Source organism: Lutra lutra, chromosome 9 (assembly GCF_902655055.1).
Source record: "Lutra lutra chromosome 9, mLutLut1.2, whole genome shotgun sequence".
NCBI classification, from domain to species: Eukaryota; Metazoa; Chordata; class Mammalia; order Carnivora; family Mustelidae; genus Lutra; species Lutra lutra.
Window position 1 is genome coordinate 52,235,935 of NC_062286.1, and position 22,148 is coordinate 52,258,082.

The window sequence follows — 22,148 nt, forward strand, 5'->3', positions numbered from 1 at the left end:
GTGGGGCCTCAACAATTGCACCCCCGCCCCAGTCTCACCCAGCTTCAACCCCACGCTGAGAGGGAGGTGGCACTGGTCTCGCCACTTCCCGGTGCCCAGTCCAGTGGACTGTTCTGGGACCTCCCCGTTGTGAGGGTGTGCCCCAGCTTTGTATTTCTGGGGCCACAGTAGTGCTGACAGGAACTTTGTGAATACCTGGGCCCCAAGCTGCCTGGAATGGAAATATGAGGGCACTGGGTGGGCGTGGAGTGGGGTGGAGAGGAGCCCTCTGGGAGCTGGCAGGCCGGCTCTTTTAGGGCTGATCTCCCACTTCGAAGGGACATTGAGGGCGGGAGGTCCAGGAATTGCTTCCCCGTGAATCTGTAGTACTCCAACTGTCCACCAGGTGGGGTTCCAAGGCAGAGAGTGAGAGTCGCGATGACCCAGCTCTAAGCAGCGAAGAGGACCAGCTTTCAAATCTCCGCCGTCACTTCAACCTCCCAAGCGCTCATACAGGGAGGGACAGCACATATGCTCGCACCTTAGACGCTCACACACGTTCTCTTCTAGTGAACTCTAAAATAGAACACGTACTGGGTGCAGGGGAGGTGTTAAAAGGGGAGTCGAGTTTCGTTTACACACACACCACCCTAAACTGAAGGTGGGATATCCAATCTTCTGCTCTGGGAGTGCGGGAGAGTGAACGACAGACACCAGGGGGCTGGGGGAAAAGAGGACCTACGGGAGAGGGCGAGCCAGGCACTAGCTAGATGATGCCGGGCTTGGCACGCGGAGCTCCATGTATCACAGACACGCAGGAGGAGAGGCCAGATGACAGACGGATGCACGGATGCACAGACACACGTATAGCTCCAGAGAGAACACACAGACCCGCAGACCACCACCCAGCTCCACAGGATGTCGGGGCGGACCCGAGGACACGCGCGCGCACACACAGGTGCGGCCCCGGGCCACACGCACACCTCGCACAGGCACGCGCGCCGGGGCCTCTGCGGCCGTTCAAAGAAGGTGGCCACGCTCTCCCAGCGTGTTTACTCATTTGTATCAATGAACGTTTGTGCCCGACTCCTCCCGCCTCCGGGTGCCGGGGCTGCCGGCTGCCGCATTTGTCCCCGGCGCGGGACACTCACCGGGACCGGCACTGGGGTTCCTCCGACGCTGCGGGGGGCGAAGGGGACTACAAAGTTAGGGGGTCCGAGAGGAAGGGCTGTAGCGTGAGCCTCCCTGGATGCGGATGGGGGAGAGGGGAACATAGGAGTCTTGGAGGATGAGAGACATCTGCGCGGAAGGGGGGCAGCGGTGGCAGAAAGACCTTGGCATCCGAGGTTTGGGGATGCCCGGATCCGGGATAGGGGACCCCGGCTAGGAGTAATTGGGAGGGGGCAAATTGGGAGGATTGATGGGGTCCCGGCAGATAAGAGACCGCGGGGTTCCGCGGGATTGGAGCTTGGGACCCCAAGCACAGGTCCAGGGATTTTCGGTGGCCCTCAATGGAGGGGCAGTCTGGCGGAGACCTCAGCCTCTGGGGCTATGGCTCACACGGGACTGCCGGGGGCAGGAGGAGGGGGGCCGGGGACCAGGAGGGAGGAAAAGAGGGAGGGAAGTACCTAGCAGCCAAGCGGGCACTGTGCGAGCGCGCACGTGTGTGTGTGTGTGTGTGTGTGTGTGTGTGTGTGTGTGTGTGTCTCCTCTCGTCCGTCTGTAGGTGCCGGGCTCAGCGAGACGCCGGCGAGAAGGAAGAGGAGGCGAGAGGTGAACTGAGTTTGATCCTGCGGCGGCTACAAGTGGGTCCCGGGCGGGCGACGGGCGGCGGGCGGCCGGGGCGGGGCGGGAGGCCGGCGGGCGCTCACACGCTCCGGCCGCCGGCCTCTCACCACGCCTCCGGCTTTGTGAGCGCGCGGTGGGGGGGTGGCGGGATGCGGGGGGGTGGGTGGGGGTGGGGGGGGGGGGCGGGCTGGCGGAGCGCCCACGGCGCAGCCTCCCGCCTCTATATAAACACACGCATCGCCTCGCTTGGACTCAAATTCACATTGAGAGAAGCTTTTAAAACCACCAGCCCTGAAATCCTGCCTCCTGCCTTTCCCCTCTTTCATTCCTTTTGCCTTCCTTTCTTTTTTTCCCTCTTTCTTCCCCCAGCAGCAACTCCAGAACCGAGAGACCGCGTCCCGGGACGGATTGCCTTTTCTTAATTGATACAATAGCCCAGCTCGGGTTTTCACCTCCTCCCCAACCCCACCCCGCCTCACCCCCCGCCCGCCCGCCGCCGCCGCTGCCGCCGCCCCAGCGCCCGCCCGGGGCCTCTGTCGCCGGCCGCGTCCAGTCCCGGCTGCGGTCCGCCGGCTCCGCACCCGCGCAGCCCCCGCCGCGCCGCCTCGCCCGCCGCGCCCGCCTCGGGGGTGCAGCGGCGGCTCTGCGGCTCCGGCGCGCCGCCCCGGGCAGCCCAGGGACGCTGGGCTCGGGCCTCTCCACTCGCCTCGGCTGGGGAGCCTTCCCCCTCACCCTAAAGTTTCTGGGTTCTTTGGAATTTTGGATTCAGAAATCTTTTTTCCCCCTTTTTTTTTTTCCACCTAGGAATGTGAGGGAGAACTTTTGACAAATCGATCGCACTTTCTCTCCGATAGCTCTTACGAGAGAGGCTCCCGCCTGGACAAAGTTTTCCAAAGTTTTTCCGAGTGTGATGGTTTCGGGGAGAGCTAATCCATCAGCTTGATTCACGGCTTCATCTCACCACCCCTCGAGCAGCCCCTAAGCCCGCTATAAGGGAACAAACAAACAAACAAACAAACAAAGTTACACTCCGAGTCGCCTCGTGTCTCCTCTCTCTTCTTGTAGGCAATTTTTTTCCTCCCTCTCTCCGCTCCCCTCGCAGCCTCCACTCCCCTTCCCTCGGCCCCTTCCCTCGGCCCCTTCCTCCTAATCTGTTTCGGCTGGAGGTGCCAGGACCCCCGGCCGCAGCCTCCCCTCCCCCGCCGCTCGCGTCCCTTCTCATCCGGCCCTCCCCTCCCCCGCTGCGGACGGCACAGCCAATCCCCCGAGCGGCCGCCAACATGCTCTTTGAGGGCTTGGAGCTGGTGTCGGCGCTGGCCACCCTCGCCGCGTGCCTGGTGTCGGTGACGCTGCTGCTGGCCGTGTCGCAGCAGCTGTGGCAGCTGCGCTGGGCTGCCACCCGCGACAAGAGCTGCAAGCTGCCCATCCCCAAAGGCTCCATGGGCTTCCCGCTCATCGGAGAGACCGGCCACTGGTTGCTACAGGTAAGGGCGCGCTCGCTCCGCTGCTCCCCGGGGTCCGCTAGCGGCGAGCGCGGGGCCGTTGGAGCCGCGGGCCGGCCAGGGGGCGCCGGGAGCCTGAACGCACAGGTCCCCGCCCCGCCCCTTCCCTCCTCTTTGCGGGTGCAGCTGGGGCTTCCTTTGCCAGCCCGCCGCGTGGTTCGGAGCCCATTGGCGCCGGGTGCGCAAATTCTGGGGGCTGGTAGGAGAGGTCCCTGGACTCCCAAGATTGACTCGGAGGGCTCCCAAGATTGACTTTCCCCAATCGCGGGCGACCCAGCAGGGATGCGTGGACCGTCCGGGGGTTTCCCCGCGCGATGCCAACGGGAGGGGGAGTCGGGTGGTGAGCAGCTTTCGCCTCACCTTCTCGCTCCAGGCCCCTGTCACCGTAGGCTGCCGGGGCTTGGGAGGTATATTGGGACCCGAAAATTGAGTCAGGGAGAGGAAGGATCCAATGGCAGCCAGAATTGCCCCCTTAAGACCCCGGCTGTGTGTTCCCGCCGCGTCGTCGGCTGCGCTAGGTACAACCGCCCTGGTCTACAGTCCAAGAAAGTGTGTGTATTTTGTGGTGGGGAAGGAAGGAGGTAACCCAAGGAAGATGAGAAGCCCGAGACCAGAGGGTTCTTGGCTTTAAGGAAAAGGGTCTATTTACTTATTGGGTGGGGACACTTGAGCAGGGGAGAGAAACTTGGGATTGGTGTATGAGATCCAAAGAGTGCGTGTGTATATGTGTGCATGTGTGTGTGTGTGTGTGTGTGTTGCTAGACGCCACACAACCGCATACTGCTGGTGATAATGGGGGTGGGTGCGTTGGGGACCAGACTCAGGTAAGTAAAGGGGAGATTAACCTGGAATTAACCTCGTCAAGTGCTAGACAAACGCTTTTGCAACTTGATATACACCAGGTTTTTTGTGTGGTGGGGGGTGCCTCTGGTTAACCGCGGGAGGTGTGTTGTGTTCCGGTGAACACCCGTGTTTGTCCGGAGGATGCTGGTGGGAGTTAAGAGAAGGATGAATGTCCTGAAGACAACCCCGGCAAGGGTGAGGTGAAGCGGGAGGCGACGGCAGAGACCTGTGGGTTTAGAAGTGCGAGAGCATGGCTTGATATTAACAGACGCGTGCAATTCGCGAGCGCACACACAGACACCCCTGCCCGGCCCGCCCCGCGCGGAGTGACAGCGGAGCGGGGGGCGGGGAGGGGGGCGCGCGGTTCCTCTAGGTTGTGGTCTTCCCAAGTTCCAGAATCGGCCTATCTCTTTTGGGGATGCTCATGCAAGTGGGGTGGGATTCGCTTTAACCAATAGGGCTACCCTCCGTAAAGAAGTCCCCAGAGCCTCTCCCGTGCCACCACCACACTTAAAGAGTTAACTGCGGAGGTGGTCTAGGCTTTTGGCCGAGAATTTAGGAAATAAAATAACTCACGCGGGCATCAGCTCCCGTCTCCTTAGAGCCAATCTGCGGAATCCGTGGTCTATTCCCCCCCCCCTTTCTTGACCTTGCTCTGCTACCCGGAACATCCCCCTGACCTTTTCTCCGAATCCCACAAGGGCCCCTGGGGCTCCGTGCCCAACCCGCACTGAAGTTGGGGAAAGGGAACCAGGCCTACGCCTCCCCCTTCCATTAGCCCGCGGGGCCCTAGACTCCCCCGTGGGAGGGAAATGGGGGGATGCCTGTAGAAGAGCGCTGAAGGGGTTAATGGGAGCCCTCTGAATCCCAGCTTTATTTTTTTGGAGTCATTTATCAGATTTTACGGGGAGACCTCCAAGGGCTCTCCGTTTCCACCGTGCGCCATCTAAACAGAGCCTAGGGCTAAAAATACAACATTTTTGTATAAATTGGACTCGCGGCCCGAGCGGCCGCCCCTATGAAAGTCCTCTTTGTGAAGACCGTGGAAACGGCGGACAAATAACTCTTTATTAATGCCACAAAAAAAAAAAACGCACTTTAATTATAGTTAGGCAGATCAGAGACGGGAGGGGGGCGGCGGGAGAGAGGCGGCGGCGACCTCGGAAAATTCACAACCCAACTTTTGTGTCGAAAGAAAAGAAAAACAGAGGAAAAGAAGGAGAGGAGCGACGGAGAGTCAGACGGAGCGAGGGAGACGGGTATAGCAGACAGAGGGAGGGAATCCCGCTCCTCAGCCCCCCCCCCCCTTGGTCGCACCTCCACCCTCGCCTAGATTTCTCTTAAAGGGGAAGACGCCGTCTAGAACTGCGGTGGGGTGGAGGAGCTCTCTCCGACCCGCCAACCTGGGAGTGGGGTGGCGTCCCCCGCGGCCCAGCCCCCCTCTAGGAGGCGCGGCCGCTCTGGGCTCGCTCCCTGTCGCGCGCCGGGGCCGGAGGCGCATGTGGAAAAGTGATTAGGGCTCCGGGTTCTGCAGAGTCACTTTTCGGCGGTGCTGGGTGTGTTCACATTTAGCTGGAGAATACTTTTCCGTAGAAGAAAGGGAAGTGAGTAGAGGGATCGACCCGTGAAAAGGGGATGCCCAGATGTCCCTTCGGGGGTACAGGACTCCGTAGGTCTGGAGTCCGCATCCGCAGGTCGTTGCCGGCCAAGCAAGAGTGCGGGACAGGTGGCGCCTCTCCCCCTTGGCACCGGGCGCTGCCCCGGCGGGAGAAGGGTTAACGCGGGGTGGGGTGGCGAGCGCCTACGTCAAAGGTGAGCCGGACGCCTCTGCCCCCGCCCCTCGGAGGTCCCCTAGGTTTCCGGCACCCGCTCAAGGGCCGGATCAGCCAGCTCCACCGCGCGCCGGGCCGGGGCCGGGGCCTAGCCGTCCCGGGCTCGCGCCGTCGCTGCCGCCGCGGGGGATCCGGTTACCTGTGACGGCCGCCCCGCCTTGCCCCGCCCCGCGGGAAGCGCCTTCCTCCGAGCTCCAGTTCCAAACTCCAGGGCGGCGACGAAACTCCTTCTCAGTTATTCCCAGGGCGGATTGCATTAGGAAAATCGCGGCTCGCGGCCCCGTGACCCTACCTTGCAGATCCCTTAGAGGGCCGCCTGGTCCCTTCGCGGCCCACCCCTGAGAACGGAGGAAACCCCAACCCCCTTCTGTAGTGACTGCCTCCGGGCACGGACCGCTCGCCGCTATAAATAAACTTTGGCCTGCGGCCACCCCGCGGGGTCTCGCCAGCCCGTGGCCGGGAGCCTGGAAATATTTATTCCGAGAGTCTCCGGAGCGTGAGGCGGGGGAGCGAGGAGGAGGGGGGTGGAGGCTGTAGCTTCGGGTCCCGCCGTCCGGGATACCTTTTTCCTCCCGCAAGTCATTACCAAAAAACACCCTCCCGAGGGGTGTCCCTGGCCTCCCGCCTTCTTGCATTATTTATTATCCTCTAGGCCCTACTTCCCAGTTCTCGTGCATGCTATGAAAAATAAAACCTTCGTGCGTGTGTGTGTGTGTGTGTGTGTGTGTGTGGTGGTGGTGGTGGTGGGGTGACAGAGGACTGGTGGCCTGGGCTGAATCTTCTGCCCCCCCCTCCCACGCCGCGGGCCCTCCAGGCTGGGCCTCTGGGACATCCGGTACATCCGGAGATGTACGCCCTGAGAGAGGTCTCTTCCCTGGTTCCCGCAGGGTTCCGGCTTCCAGTCTTCGCGGAGGGAAAAGTATGGCAACGTGTTCAAAACGCACTTGCTGGGGCGGCCGCTGATCCGCGTGACAGGCGCAGAAAACGTGCGCAAGATCCTCATGGGCGAGCACCACCTGGTGAGCACCGAGTGGCCACGCAGCACGCGCATGCTGCTGGGCCCGAACACGGTGGCTAACTCCATCGGGGACATCCACCGCAATAAGCGCAAGGTAAGAGCTCTCTTTCGGCTAAGAGCCCCGCAGCCCTGCTCTGACTCTCTTCTTCCGTGCACCCGTCTCGGGTGTAAGGAGCGGGACAGTTCCACCCGAATCTATGCCCCCCATTTGCACACCATGCTAGAGGATCCCACAGTCCCGTGCCTAGACGACTGTGCTCCGGGATCCAGAGCCCGCAGGCCTCCTCCGGGTCTGCCCCACTATCGGTCCGCTGTGCCATTCCCATTACCAGGCCAGACCCATCGGTGGCTGTTACAGGGAGGTGGTTTGGACAGAGCTAAAACGTGCAGGGAGTAGGGCATCCAACTCCTGTCCTCGCGCACTCCACAAAACCGAGAAAAGATAAAGGCAGGTGGTGGTCCCCGCTCTCCTTTTCGCCCTGTTTCCCTCGGGAATTCTGAGGACAGAAAACCGATCTTTGGAAAACCAAACCTAGCCTTTCTGCCACTGGTTCCTTAAGGGCGACGCGGGCAGGCTCGGGGAGCGGAGCACCCCGTGCACGACGGTAGCAGGGCCTTGCCTTGGCGGGGCGGAGGAGGAGGTGGAGGTGGAGGTGGCGGGGAGATGAAGTTTGGGGCACTGCCGCCCAGCGCTGGACGGCGGAGGAAGGGCGAAGGGTGGGAGAGCAGCGGAGGCGCTGCGGGGGATCAGAGCGCACCTACCCCCTCCCGTACAGAGGAAGAGAAAGTGGGTGTTTATACTGTGGATTTCCCGAGCGCCTGGAAGAGGCGCGGAGGAGGCGAGCCAGAGCGCACGGAGCGAGCCGAGCCTCCCCGCCCTCTCCCAGGGCCGAGCCGCCGCCGCTGCCGCCGCCGCGGCTCTTAGCGCGGGCGGCACGTGCTGTTTGAACTGCAGTAACCCCAAAGCTGGGCTGCCGGCGGGCGGGGCGGCGGGCCGCCAGCTTTAGGCCGCCAGTGAGGGGGCGCTGCACGACCTCCCCTCCCTCCCCGTTTTCCACTGGGTCAGAGGACTCATCCAGGTTTGAAACCTTAAGGAAAGAGAGAGGCAGCCTCAGATCTGCCCAGAACAGTGGCAGAGTGTGTATGGGGGGTGGGGGCGGGCAACGGTGAGCGACTCCCTCCTCCAGGAGTCTATGTGAAGAGGTCTTTGTGAACGTAGGTATTCATCTTGTAGTATCTGATGTCTTTGAACAGCCTGCGAAGAGTAGTTTTCCATAGCAGACAAAAGGAAGCAAAATCCGATGGAAGAGGCACACCCCCCCCCACCCCGCTCCCGTAAAGCACGAATTTCAGGGACTGAAAAGGGGCTTCTAGAGTAGTCTTCCCCCGTGTGCCTCACTAGAGCAGGAAGCAGCTAACAGGTCCAGAGGAGAGATGGGAAGTGCCTGGAAGGGGGCTATGGGCTCAGCACGGGGGGGGGGGGGGGGGGGGGCTTATAAAATGTGTTCGGCACTATTTTTTCTTAGTCTTTAGGGCTCCACCCAAAAACCCCTTTCCAAAGAGTGAGGAGACAGCCTGAGACTCAGAAACCCAGCTACGAGGACTATCTGCTTCCTCATTTTATCTTTATAGAGACTTTGACAAGAAAACAGTCATTGTCCCCTTCTGACAGAAGGGGACACTGAGGCTTGGGAGTTTGAGAGACTTGAATCAGGTCAAGAAGCAAAGAAAGGGCAGGACAGGGCGTGCAACACAGGCATCCACAGGGAAGAGTTGTTTCTAGCCCATAAAGCCGAAGGGGAGCCTTACTTAGTCCTGCCGACCTAGGATTGCCAGAGCTGGTGGTGAGAGTAGGGAGGAGGTGCTGGGAGGAAAAGGAGGGCTGGATCAGGACCAGACTGTGAGACCCTGGGGGTGCAGAGGGCTTTGGGGCAGGGCTGCCGTGTGTTTCCACCCACCCTGTTCCTGACTTGGCTGTGGGTCTCCAGGTGGGGAGGGCCCACCTGGAAAGCCCCATGGTTTGGGCCCACATGGTCCATTTGGAAGGAGGGAAGGAGATGCCCCAGAGCACACTGCCAGAGGAATGCCAGGGAGAGCTGGGGGTAGGGCAGGGGCGGGGGCCAAAACTGAGAGCCACAGAAGAGTCCTCGGTGATCTCCCTCTCTGGGACACCCTATCCTCTAGCTCTTGGGGGATAGGAAGCAGACAGAAAGCAGTTCATCCTGACAGAGGCTTGGGAATTGAAGGTTTTGAGTGAGGTAGACCCAGAAGTGGGACACTTGGTCCTTGCCTCAAGAAGTAGAGTCTAGCTGGAGGGATGAGAAGAGAACATTCAGGGGCTTGTTGATGTCCTGGAAAAAATGGCCAGGCTGCTAGACCCCAGTGCCCAGCGGACCCAGTCTGGCCAGGGTTGGGGGTATGCCATGCACACTGCCTGATCCAGTTCGCACTGTAGTCAGGGACCTCGTGGGCGAGCAGGCTGCTGGGCTAGGCCCAGGCCTGGTTGGGATGTACTCACAGGAAGTAAGGCCCAGGTGTGCTGGGAGAACGAGGAGCGTGAGGAGTGTCACTGTTTCCACTGGGGCTGGTGGCCCGCCCCTTCTCTGGGAGGTCTGACCAGATGTGCTGGGAAGGGGCTCCTTAACAGCCCTCGCTGCACTCCAGGTGTTTGCCCCGCCTGTCCTGGTGGTCTAGGGCCAAGATGGCTGGGGTTGCCAGGGAGATAATCCAGAAAGTCTTGCCTAGTCTAACAAAATCTTCTCGAGGAGCCAGGCCTGTGTCCCTATAGCCACCACCCCAGACTGTGTCCCCTCGTTTTTGTAACCTTCCTTCCCCCAGGGGCCTGGGGTGTCTCTGATGAATGGGAGAGGGATGTCATCCTTCTTTGTGTGGGTGGAGGCTAGGGAATTGCCCTGGAAGGTGGGTGGTAGGGAAGGGTAGGAGGAGGTTGTCAGAGACACAGAGGAGGAGTGGGAGGGGAGATGGTTCTAGAATCCCTGTTGCACAGCCCCACACCCCAGAATAAGGCATTTCCTCTTTTCCTTTGGAAATGGGGAGGCCAACAGCTTCAGGGGGCCTCAGACAGTAGCCCTCCCCAAACCTGGAGAACATCCCAGAGGATGAACTTAGTCTTGGATTCCTGGTGTCCTAGAGACTCCAGGCATGGCTCTCTTGCCCCTCCAACCGACTCCTGGCTACAGGGACTTCTGAACCCAAGACGAAGGTGGGGGAACAGCTCCCCAGGCTTTGGAGGTAGGATGAAGAAGCCTTGTCTGCACACATCCCAGCCCTCACGGGCCTGGCCCTGGGGCTCTGTCTGGGGTGGAGGTGGAAGGCAGGCTCAGGATCACTGCACTTCTCTCAGAAACCCTGTCCATCCTGCAGTGTGTGTTGGGGTGCAGAGTCCGAGAAGTGCATCAGCAGGAGGGCAGAGCCAGGAGGTCTGGGGTGGTCTTTAGGGAACCCAGCCCAGCCTGGCTCTTGATGGTCTTGGGACCCGGGCACAGCCTCTGGTTCAGCCCAGGGCAGCCGCTCCCACCTGCATTAGGAAGGTGGGTGGCCCAGCCAGGCAGCCCTGCCCCTGAGAGCTCTGCCCAGCCCCCCCTGGCATAGGCACAGAGCCTTTGTTCTGCCAGCCCAAGAAGTCCTTCACTCAAAAGTTACTGTAGCACCAGCCAGTGGGTGCAGGGACTGTTGAGGGGGAGGGTGGCGGGAGCGGATCTCTCTGAAGGTCAATGTGGGAGGGAGCCCACGGCCAGGCAGCCACCAGAGCGCCTGAGAGTGGGTGCCTCCCTCCATGCGCCTGGTGCCAGGCAGTGGGCGGGGGTAGTGGTGGGGGTTCTGGCCAGGCCTAGGGTCTGTCTTCTCCCTTTTCCCTCCTTTCTCTGTCCTCCCAGGGCAGGGAGGGGTCCAAGGCTGTGATGCTGATGCGTCTGCTCACTCTTTCAGCCTTGGGAGACAATTCTGGCCTTGACAGAGAGTGGGGTCAGGTTTGGCTGGGGTCTACTCTGGCCCTGAGCCCCCTGTGCCGACCAATGTATCCATTCAGTCTGCCCAGGCTGAAGGGCCGGAGCTGGGGGTGTCCCTCCAGGGGTGGGAAATGCCGAAGCAGGAACAGAGGAGCCACACAGCTGGCCTTCTCCTGAGAAGTTTGGCCATAAATAAGGGTCCCCTTGGGGCTCTCAGATAAATTCAGAGCCCCAGGACAGGTACATGGTGGCTCAGTGGGGCTTGGGGAGTGGTGGGAGATGGGGTTCAGGGCCATTGGTGGGTGTGGCCAGTCACGGCCAGGACTGTGACCCTGGGAGGGCCCTTCCCCATTGGGCCTCGACTTTCTGCACAGGCTGGGGGGTCTGGGCCAGAGTGGCTGAGTGGGATTGGCTCGGGAGGCAGCCAGGGTGAAGTCGAGACCCAGTGGAAATGCCAGGCCCCTGGGAAGATGACGCTATCTCTCGTCCTCCCCCTTACTTGAGTATAAAATACACACCTCGGCATCCCCCGTGTGCCCTGAAGACAGCTGCCGCGGCGCTGCCCGCCCTCTGTTGCTCTTCCCACTCCGAAGCTGCGTCTCTCCTCCGGCGGCTTGGCTCAGTGGGTAGCCTGCCTGGGCCCCCGCCCTCCTGGGCACCCGATTCCATTCCTCCCAGTCTGACTCACTGGCCCAAAGAGTAGGTTCCTGCTCTGGCTCTTCCGACTCCCGAGACTGCCTGTCCAGAGGCTGTCTGTCCATCTGTCCATCCACAGGCACCAGCTGAGAAGGGGGAGGACACCTGGCTGAGCAGTCAGAGTCCAGGGTCCTGGGGCTCCAGTGAGCCGCTCTCTTCCCAGGGGTGCAGTGGGGTAAGAGGCAGGAGGGGCAAGTGTCTGTAGAGACAGTTATGGAGAATCGGAGCCTTGGCAAGCCCCCCGGTGTCCCACTGCCTCCCACTCAGGGTTGAGAGAGAACCAGGGAAGTGGGCCCTTGGGCCAGTCGCTTTGCTGGAGAAGCTGATGGGGGGTAGTGGAGGGTTTCCAAGCACAGCCTTCAAGCCGGGAGCCCAGCCTGTGCCTGGGAGGTCCTGGTCCTCCTGGGACGCTCTGCCTTCTCTCCCTGGGCACCAACCCTAGGGAAGTCCGTACCTGCTGCTCCCTCTGCAGGGCTTTGCCTGTGCCCAAGCTGGTTCCCAATGACCTTTGTCCAACATTCTTGGCTCACTTTTGGGAATTCCTAGGGAAGCCCCAGAGGGAAACAAAGCAGCTTTGGCTCCTGTTACAGCTGTGGTCAGAGCAGACGGCTCTGGGGGCTGGGAACCCTTCCTCTCTTCACACTGAGTGGCTCAGCTGGGCGCTTGCCCATGTGCCCAACTCCTGACCCCGCCTGCCCGACATGGCCCAGGCCTCCCTCTGCTCTGGGCCAGCACCTCTGCCTCCTCCTGGCCTTTGTGGTGGGTGGTGGTTTCTGGGCTGCCTCGGCTGTGGGAAGTGCCCTCGTTGTTAATCCTGGGCACCAACCCAGGGATGAGGACCTGGAGTATTCCTGGTGCCTGGGAGGCCCCGATGCCTGGGGAATAGCAGGGCTGGAAGCAGGGGCACGGACGGGGTGACCTCTGAGTGGACTCCCTTGACTCAGAGTACCTGCTGTTTTGCTTTGCTTTGCTTCTTCTGTGGTCATTTTCTCTGCCTCAGGAGGGCTCTGAGAGGAATCATGGGCAGGACAGCTGGGTGGAAAGGGACCCAAGAAAGTCCAGTTAGACCCTTCATGAAACCAGTGGGGAAGCTGAGCCCCAGAGAGGACAGTGACCTGCTGGCTGCCCCTGGTGAGTCAGGGGCTGGGTCAAGATAAGAGCCTTGGACCTTTCCAGATGCCCCAGCCCAGAGGCCTTCAGGTGCAGGATGACAGAGGGCTTCCTGGGGTCATTCCAGCTCCTGCTCAGGACCCCTGAATACCTGGAGGTAACATGTGGATCCCCCACCTTTGGAGTCCATCTACTCAGTCCCAAGTCTCCCTCCGTCCTCCTGCCCTTCTTGGACCCCAAGCTTGAGAAGGAGTGATTCAGCTGGTCATCACTAGAGGGCGCAGGGAATGTAACCTTAGGGCAGGGCAGGGCTGGGCAGGGCCTGTGGGTGGGTCATGTCTGGCCCCTTCTGAGAGTGCTGGGGGGTCCTCAGGGAGCCTCCTTTGGTGACCCTGGGAACCCTTCCTGGGTCACTGTAGCCTGCGTGGGGTGTATATTTGGGGGCCTAGTAAACATTAGGTGACTTGAGGGGACAGCGTCTACTTTGGACACCTAGTTTATGGGCTCTGTACCTTAAAAGGTACAGAAAGGAGCCACAGAGATCACCTCCTCACCATTTCATACATGAGGAAGCTGAGGCGGGGGGCATGACTTGGCCATAGTGTTGCAGTAAACTGGTGTATGATCCGGGGCTAAAACCTAGGTCTCTGGGTCCCCAGCCTGCCTTGTCCCACCACCCCGCTGCCCTGTAGAGCCTAGCTGGCTTTGACTTTGACCAGTCTAGGTCTGCGTGGCCTCTGCCCCATTGCCCCCTCCACATGCCCACCTCTGAGCTTGGGTTTCCTGTTCGCTGGGGGCCCTGGCCAGCCCTTGCCCCATCCCCTCCCTGGCAGTCCTCCTCTAGGTCAGGTGTGACCTCCCTATCTTTGCCAGCCCCTACTCCCAGTCTCCCCATCGAGGCCTGGGAGCCACAGAGTATCTTTCTTCCTCCCCCATGAGCATCTTACTATTTTGTAAGGGCCCTTGGTTAGCCAGCATTGGGCTCTGGGGATGAGGCCCCATTCCCACCCCATTAGACTCCGATCAGGAGCTGAACTTGGCATCCTAAGGACACCAGGGAAGGGGTGCTGAAGCAGAGAGCCCCACCTATATCCATATATCCATATAGCCTTCTCTGAAGGGGGGTGGTGGCTGAAGTCTCCCTTGGAAGTTCCTGGGACCCTCGCTGCTGAGCAAGGTGTAAGTGACCCATCCAGACCTGGGCTGCCCTTGGCCACTTCCCATCTTTCTACATTTCAGCTGTCCCTTAATAGCAGGAGCAGCCCCAAACAGCACTGGCTTCTCTGCCCCTCACCGGCCTCCTTCCCTCCCTCCATCTGCCCACCGGGAATTTGGGAATGAAAGTGCTATTGTGAACGCCTGGCTGGGCCACTGAAGGGCCAGCTCTGTTATTTCTGCAAACCAGCCCTCCCATTAGCCATGCAGGGCTGAGGCCAGGAAAATGTTACCTTTTCCTCCTCGAGCTGACTGCAGGGGAAATTCTCACATTTACAGTTTGTGCGGTGGTTGTGTTTGGGGGGACGGGAGGGGAGGGCAGGCGCGTGTGTGTGGTTTGTGTGGGGCAGGGCAGTGGAGCAGAGGGAATATGCATCTCCTTCTTCTGTGCTGTCCCTCCCAACTCTGCCTTCCCCAGTGACCTTCCCCTTGGTGTTGGTGGGGGTGGCCCCCTTTGCTCTGGTGGCCCCTCTGGTTGCGGGGGGTGGATAGAGGATGTTGGTTATGAGTGACATGCAGAGGTATCAGTAAATAAACTCATGTTCTCCCCTCTCCTGTCTGCCCTGGGTAGCAGCATGAAACTGTGTGCTGGGGCATTTGGGTAAGGAGGAGGCAGGAGGGGGTTACTGAGGAAGCAGGAGGATGGAAAGCAGAGAAGGTGGAAATAGGGACTCTCTGTTTACTTAAAATGGACCAGGGAGATGCAAGGAATTAAAAGGGCTTCTCTTTGGCATTGTGATCTTTCAGGGTGGAAAATCTTGCCCCCGTCCCCCTGCCTCTAGACTCTGCCACACCGAAGACATTTTGATGGCACATCTATTAATAGATTGCCTAGGGTCTCCACCCATTAGGTGTTTCCCGGGGACTGAGAGCAGTTTGGTGATGGGGGCGGGGGCCTCTCGGGAAGTCCTGCTTGTAGTCTAGCTTCAGATTCTCTTGTTCTTCCATTAGAGGATACGAGCCACCTACTGCTTTCCACCTCCTTGTCCAGTCTATGCACCTGTGTTCCACTCCTTCTGGGCACTTCTGCCTGGGAATTTGGGAAGGGGTCCCTGCAGTGGAGGGACCAGCTCCTCGGTAGACCTACTGGCAGCTGGGCTGCATAGTCCCCAGGGCTTTGCCACTGTGTGCAGCTCATGCTTTTCTGAGGGGCAGGAAAGGAGAGGGCAGCTCCGATCTCTCTGTGAATGACACGGAAGGTCCCAACTTAGAATAGAAGTGCCTGTACACTGTGCTTTACTCCTGTCCTTCCCCTGCCTCTGCCCCAAGGTGCAGGCAGTAGGAGGGGGTTCGGAGCTGGAGCACCAGCGGGGGTTTGTGACCGGAGGTGGAAAGTGGAGCCCGGTTGGGGTGAGGACCCGGCGTCTCTGTGGCCGCAGTCCTGGGCGCGTGCTTCAGTGGGGCCCCGTGGGGGCTGCGTGGGCAGGCGCGAGCTCCTCCCAACTCCCCCCTTGCCCTCCAGGTCTTATCCAAGGTCTTCAGTCACGAGGCCCTGCAGAGCTACCTGCCCAAGATCCAGCTGGTGATCCAGGACACACTTCGTGCCTGGAGCAGCCACCCGGAGGCCATCAACGTGTACCAGGAGACACAAAAGCTCACCTTCCGCATGGCCATCCGGGTGCTGCTGGGCTTCAGCATCCCAGAAGAGGACCTGGGCCATCTCTTCGAAGTCTACCAGCAGTTTGTGGAGAATGTCTTCTCCCTGCCCGTCGACTTGCCCTTCACCGGTTACCGGCGGGTGAGCCCCTGGGGCCTGGGAGAAGAGGAGGTGGGCATCTGTGGGAGAGGGTGGCTGGCCACTCAGTCACTCACCGGTCACACAGACAGAGAGGAGGAGTCAGCAGAAGGGCCATGGGCGGGGGAGGGGAGCCTTCACCCGCTGGTCTCAGCAGCTTAGATGGGAAGATCTCAGAGGAGTCCCTTCCCTGCCCTTCCTGGCCTTGGGAGGGGGCCTCTGGTAACCCTACCCTTTGTCTTTGGTGACCACATCGCCCCCTTCTCCCCACCCCAGGGCATTCAGGCACGGCAGATCCTGCAAAAGGGCCTGGAAAAGGCGATCCGGGAGAAGCTTCAGTGCACCCAGGGCAAGGACTACTCGGATGCCCTGGACATCCTCATCGAGAGCAGCAAGGAGCACGGCAAGGAGATGACCATGCAGGAGCTGAAGGTGGGGGCGGCCTCCCCATTGGGTGGCACGAGTGCCCCAGGTTCTGTTTCTGCCCATCCTGCTCCTTTCCCACAGCGGCTGTCTCTGTGTGGCGGTGGTGGCCAACCCCACTGGGGGCTGGGGGGACGCAGCCAGTAAAGAGGCTGTGTCCCGGCCTGCTTCGTGTGGGTGGTCTGATGGGGAGGCTGAGAAACAGCCATGATGGGTGGGGCTTCCCCCCACCACAGCTTCTCTGCACCCAGTCCTGGGAGTGAGTGGGTCCCCACAGCGAAGACGCTGAAAATTGGCCTCTAGGAACCTCAGGACAGACTCTGTGTCAGTCGCTTTGTGGACCCCCTCACCCCCTTCCACCCTCAATAGTCACCAGTTCAGCGCATTTCATGGTCCTCAGAAAGGCAGCCTAAGCCCTTGGGGGAAGAGCAGGGAGGTTCTGACCTAACTCTGGTCTCCTCCCCTCCCACCAGCCTCTTTTAGCTGGTAACACTTGACACTCTCTCCCGGCCTGTGGGTCCCTGGTTAAGCCCAGCTGGGCTGCCAGCACCAGGATGACCCACACTAGGCTCCAAGAAGGACTTTCTGCCCACCCTTTTGCGGGTTGGGTGCACCACCTGAGGGGGATTTGTTAACTCATCCTTGTCTAGACTCTGTCTTTCCCGCAGGGGTCTAACCACAGACTTCTCCATTCCCTGTCTGTGCTTACCCTGGTCTGACTCTGGCTTTCCCCCTGCTGAGCAAGGAGGAGCTCCAATGGCCTTCCCATTTCACAAGAAGTATTAAGGCTTCTAGGTGGTGCCATGGCAAGTCAGGGACTCAAGTGCCTTCCCTCTCTTCTCTGGGCCTTCATTTGTAAAATACAGGCTTCAGAACGAGATGACCTGCTGGGACCTTGCCCTCGGGCTCCCAATTTCCAGAAGTCTTGCTCTCCTGAGAAACCTGGTGGGGTCTGAGTCTTCTGGGGGCCCCCTCCCCTCAGCCTTCTCACTGCTGTCCCAGCAGAGGTCCCCATGGCTATAGTCCCAGGTTGCCCCCCAACCCCATCCACACTGCTGCCCTCCCACCAAATGTCCTGGGGACGGAGGAAGGGGCTGGGACTGCCAGGTAGAAAGCCCAGGGGCAGACCCACCCTCCTTGCCTGCACAGGGCCTGGCTCCCCGGGATTTTTTCTTTTCCTTCTGGGGGTTCACTGCCCTGATGAGGCCTGCTCGGGCAGGCTCTGGAATCCAGCAGTGAGTGAGAAGCGGCCCTATCTATCCCAAGGGACTTCCAGGCTAGTGCTTCTGCCCTGGGCTGTGGCACTATGTTGTCTGCCCAGCAGGGGGACTGGCCCTGTGACCTGTATCCATTGTGGCCTGAAGCCACAGCAACGTGAGGCTCTTGGAGGCAGGGCCCAGCTAGATGACCTTGGGGCATGACAGGGGGCCCTGTACTGGCAGAGGGGGGCTGAGCCTGGATCCCCGCTTGCCGCTGCAGGACGGGACCCTGGAGCTGATCTTCGCAGCCTACGCCACCACGGCCAGCGCCAGCACGTCCCTCATCATGCAGCTGCTGAAGCACCCCGCCGTGCTGGAGAAGCTGCGCGAGGAGCTACGGGCCCAGGGCATCCTGCACAGTGGCGGCTGCCCTTGTGAGGGCACACTGCGCCTCGACACTCTCAGTGGGCTCCATTACCTGGACTGCGTCATCAAGGAGGTCATGCGCCTGTTCACCCCCATTTCCGGAGGCTACCGGACCGTGCTGCAGACCTTCGAGCTCGATGTGAGGCTGGGCCCTGCAGGGCTGGGCCTCTGGTGGGAACGCTGCTTGGGGAGGGTGGGCGCTGGCCCATGGGAAAGACCGGCCTTCCTGTCGGGGTGCCACAGTGGGGATGGGGGAGAGCCGGCCCCAGATGCTGGGTCAGATGAAACCGACCGGGCTGTCATATGGGAAGCTGCATGTGGACATCTGTGAACAGGAGGGAGGACTCACAGGCTGCGGCAGGGGAGGGGATGCTGGCCAGGACTGAGGGACCACAGCCGGGGACAGGGGGCTGGAGGGCCAGCGGGTAGGAAGTCCTTGGCCCTCTTAGACCTCCTCTGGCTCTCACCACCTTCTTCTACTCCTGCCCCCCCTTCTTGTCTCCAGGGTTTCCAGATCCCCAAAGGCTGGAGCGTCATGTATAGCATCCGGGACACCCATGACACGGCGCCCGTGTTCAAAGACGTGAACGTGTTCGACCCGGATCGCTTTGGTCAGGCCCGGAGTGAAGATAAGGATGGCCGCTTCCATTACCTCCCGTTCGGCGGTGGAGTCCGCACCTGCCTGGGCAAACACCTGGCCAAGCTGTTCCTAAAGGTGCTGGCGGTGGAGCTGGCCAGCACGAGCCGCTTTGAGCTGGCTACCCGGACCTTTCCCCGCATCACCCTGGTCCCTGTCCTGCACCCTGTGGATGGCCTCAGCGTCAAGTTCTTTGGCCTGGACTCTAACCAGAACAAGATCCTGCCAGAGACGGAGGCCATGCTGAGTGCCACAGTCTAAAGGCGCCTAGCCCGTACCCCCACCTCAGCCCAGCCAGGCCTGGGGCGTGGCGGGGGTGGTGGGAGGCACCAGAAGGGTTGAAACCTGTGTGGGGGAGGGGACGAGAACCTGGGGAAGGGGGATAGGCACCCCCATACCTTGCCCTCCCCTGTCCCCCCCCCCGACCCCGGCAAACCCTACCCAAAGCCAGAAGGGCCCCATCCTTCCGGGGGAAGGGCCCTTCCCCTGGCTCCTATTTCTACCCAGTCCTTCCCAGTTCCCACGGGCTTAGCCCCCCGGGGGAAGTGACAGGGCCGGGCACTCCGCATGCCCGTTACAGTGTTAAATGTCAGTGGCTCAGCTGCATTTGCTTGTGATGTTCCCAACTGGTCCCAGCTCTCCATTTCTTTTGGACCCTTTTAGTCTGAGGGCAGGTGGTTGATGTGGGGGAGGGACGCAAGGAGGGGCCCCTTTAGCTCTCTCTTCAGCACCACCCCCCTTCTGGCTTTGACCCAGACTGGTGGAATGTCCCTCCTGGTGTGGCTGCCGAAGAACAGCATCCTGGGTGATAGAACACAAGTCACCCTTGCTTGGGGGGGTGGGTAGACTGCAAGCAGCCTGGAGGGGCCCCATCCCTTTGCCAGTTTGGACATTTGAAATTACCTATTGCTGCTACTTTTTCTCTCTTCTGACCTTGGGGCAAAGGAGCTCCAGGCCCTGTCCTCCCAGCATGTTCCCTGGTGGCCCTGGGTATGCGCACTGATGTCCCCACCTTCCTGCCAGGCAATCTTGAGCCCATCCTGCTCCCCTGTTACACACACACCCAAGGCCTTTGACTCATGGACCGCAACCCTGCCCCCCGCCACCCCCCTCCCCGCCATATTTATTCACTGACATAACCGAATCTTGGCGTTCCTGGGGACTGGAACGAGCTTCTCGTCTGTCCCCTAGCCTCCATCCCAGCTGTCCAGGGCGGGACTTCTGCGAATGATGCTGTCTCCCTGCCCCTAGGCTCCAGACCTTCTGTGGGTTCAACCTCAGAGCCTCACTCCCTGGGTGAAGTCCAGTGCCTCTGCCTTTCACCCTGGTGGAGATGGGGAAATGGCCCACTGCTTCCCTCCCTGCTCGGTCAAAAGCCCTGAACATATGAGGATTTGGCAACTGCCATAAGCTCCTTCTTGGCCACGGTTCACCCCGGTGCCCCCTACTCCTGCTAGTGAGCATGGGGAAGTATACGGGTTCTTTCTTCTGACAGGGAGCAAGGGCTTCTGTCATCCCTCCCTTGACCTTCACCCTTGGCCCTTTGCCCTTGGAAAGATGTCCTTGAAGTCGTTCTCACCTCTATGCCACTGTCTGCTTCGCCCAGCTCAGGGGTGTGGGGACAAGATGAGAGCAAAGGGAGGTGAGCATAGGAGGCAGCCCTTTGGACGTGCTGACTCAGGTCCTCTGCTGTGGTCTTGAGGCAGCTGCACGAGGCGTGCTGCAGAGCCGAGGAGGAGGGAATGTGCGATTTGTCAGAAGTGATTTGGTGGAAAACTGGCTGGTCAGGGGATGACTGGGGGAAAGAGGAGTAGCTCCTGCCACTGGCATTTTGAGTGTTGGCAATTTGGGATGCCTCCCAGGATGATCTGGGGTCTTTGGTGAGTCTCTAAGTGATTTTGTCTGTTTTCGGATTTTTCTTTGCTTTCTGTGTTTCTCTTTTGGCTTTTGATGTTATAAAAGCAACGAATCCTCTTTGTAAGAAAATCAAAAACACACAAAGAGTGCAGGAGACCAGTCTCTCCAGTCCTTCTCCATAGCAGTGACCACCGTGGGCAGCTGTGCGGCCCCCTCCATGGTGCTCCATGGGAGGACTGCAGGCCCCCCCCACCCCCACTCACACACCCTGGTGGTTGGTGTTAGGGGAATGGGCTCGTGCTCGGCAATGGCTCTGTAACCCCTGTTCTCAAGGGTTTCGTTTGTCCCTACTTTTCCACCACTAAAGAATCCGTGCAGAACATACATCACTGGCAAAAAGACATTTTTAAAAAAAATCAGCAAAATCCCTCAGCCCACCCCAACACACACACACACACACACACATTTTCTGAAAAAAACAGGCAAACACATGTAAAGATTCATCAAAGCTTGCAAAAGAGCTGCACGGTGCCCTGGAATTGGTTACCCAGAAGAAAAGCCCAGTGTCTGGAAGGTTCACGCTCCAAGCTGCCCCCAGCTGAATCAGTCGTTTTTTTTTTTTTGACTGACTTTCTAAGAAGGCAGTAAGTGCTACTCCAGACAGGAAACCCACCAGACCTGGCCCTGGTGAGGGGATTGGGGTGGGGTGGGAGATGGCGGGTTCTGGGAGGCACCTTACGTTGGGGTGACCAGCATGGGAGGGGCCGAGGGAAAGGCTGAGGGGGTCCCTGTGAGGAGGAAGGAAGGATTATTTGCCCCGCTGGGTCTCAAAGGCAACAAGAAGAGAACTGAAAGACGCTCTTGACTCTTGACTGGCTGGCAGGAGGGTTCCAGTGTTGAAATGTGGCCGTCTCTGTCCACCCGTGCCTGTGTGTCTGTGTGCAGGTCTGTACAGGTAGTGCTAGATGGGTGATGTTTCCTCACGTACCATTCCTAACTCTTGTAACTTGACCTTAAAAAGACAAAACCCCACAACACTCTTCCTGCCACGGGCTTGCAGATTGAAGCACTTTCGATGTTGGGCGCTGGTGTTTGTGACCTGGGCACCATCCTGACCCTGCCCAGGTCACTATAATATTATTTTATACACAAAACTTTTTTTTTCATTAATGTTATAATTTTGTGTCTGTCTTTATAAACTATTATAAGTACTATTTTTGTTATAATTCAAAATAGATATTTAGTATAAAGTTTTTGCTGTTAAATATTTGTTATTTAGTAAAATATGAATTTTTTTCTCTATTGTAAACATGGCTCAAAATATTAATATGTTTTTATCACAGTTGTTTTAATATTGAAGAAGCACTTGTGTGTTTTGTTTTGATATGAAACTGGTGCCGTGTGAGTGTTTTTGCCGTCATGTGGTTTTAATCTGTATATAATATTCCATGTTGCATATTAAAAAATGAATGTTGTGCATTTTGTGATTTTGGAAATACTCAACCTGGCTCTTTTATAGGCTTCCATAATAAACCGTGGGGACTCACCCTTGTTTGGCTGTCTGGTCTCTGTCTTCTCCATATCACCATCATCATCTCCCGGCCACCCACACATTCCCTTCCAAGATGCCCATCTGTCAGGTGGAAAATTTTTCCTCACAAGGTTTGTCTGGGGGACACGCCCACCATTCCTTGTGTGTAGGCACAGAGAAGTCCACGGCAATGGCCTGCGAGTAGTAGGTTCCCCTGGGTTGCGGTGGGAGATGTAACTGTCTGACCACTGGTCCTCGAGGGCCGTTGAGTGTTGGGGCAGCTGGGAACCGGCTCCGCTGGCCGAGTGTGGCCATAACCAGCCAGGCCAGGCAGCTTAGTGCTGGATGAGGCAACCCAGTGCTGAGGGCCTGTCCTCAGAGTCCATCCT

The 22,148-nt window shown here is 59.3% G+C and overlaps 1 protein-coding gene across 3 annotated transcripts; it reads left to right on the forward strand.

The window, feature by feature from the left end:
• Positions 1 to 2,749: 2,749 nt before the first annotated feature.
• Positions 2,750 to 21,775, forward strand: LOC125109353 (cytochrome P450 26B1). Of its 3 annotated transcripts, none has more exons than XM_047746219.1 (6): positions 2,750 to 3,251; positions 6,832 to 7,056; positions 15,414 to 15,689; positions 15,963 to 16,118; positions 17,589 to 17,873; positions 18,240 to 21,775. In XM_047746219.1, exons 1-6 carry the CDS (start codon positions 3,048 to 3,050, stop codon positions 18,630 to 18,632), a joined length of 1,539 nt encoding a protein of 512 aa, XP_047602175.1. In that variant the 5' UTR covers positions 2,750 to 3,047; the 3' UTR covers positions 18,633 to 21,775. The 3 variants fall into 3 exon arrangements, with proteins under 3 accessions (XP_047602175.1, XP_047602177.1, XP_047602176.1); XM_047746221.1 differs by lacking the exon at positions 2,750 to 3,251 and adding an exon at positions 5,698 to 5,716; XM_047746220.1 differs by lacking the exon at positions 2,750 to 3,251 and adding an exon at positions 5,747 to 5,924.
• The last annotated feature ends 373 nt before the right edge of the window (positions 21,776 to 22,148 follow it).

Excerpts from the sequence above, each read along its gene's own strand:
- LOC125109353 (XM_047746219.1), top strand. The coding sequence starts at position 3,048 with ATGCTCTTTGAGGGCTTGGAGCTGGTGTCGGCGCTGGCCACCCTCGCC. Across the intron at positions 7,057-15,413 it reads TCCACCGCAATAAGCGCAAG|GTCTTATCCAAGGTCTTCAG; the intron begins GTAAGAGCTCTC and ends CTTGCCCTCCAG. Across the intron at positions 17,874-18,239 it reads TGCAGACCTTCGAGCTCGAT|GGTTTCCAGATCCCCAAAGG; the intron begins GTGAGGCTGGGC and ends TCTTGTCTCCAG.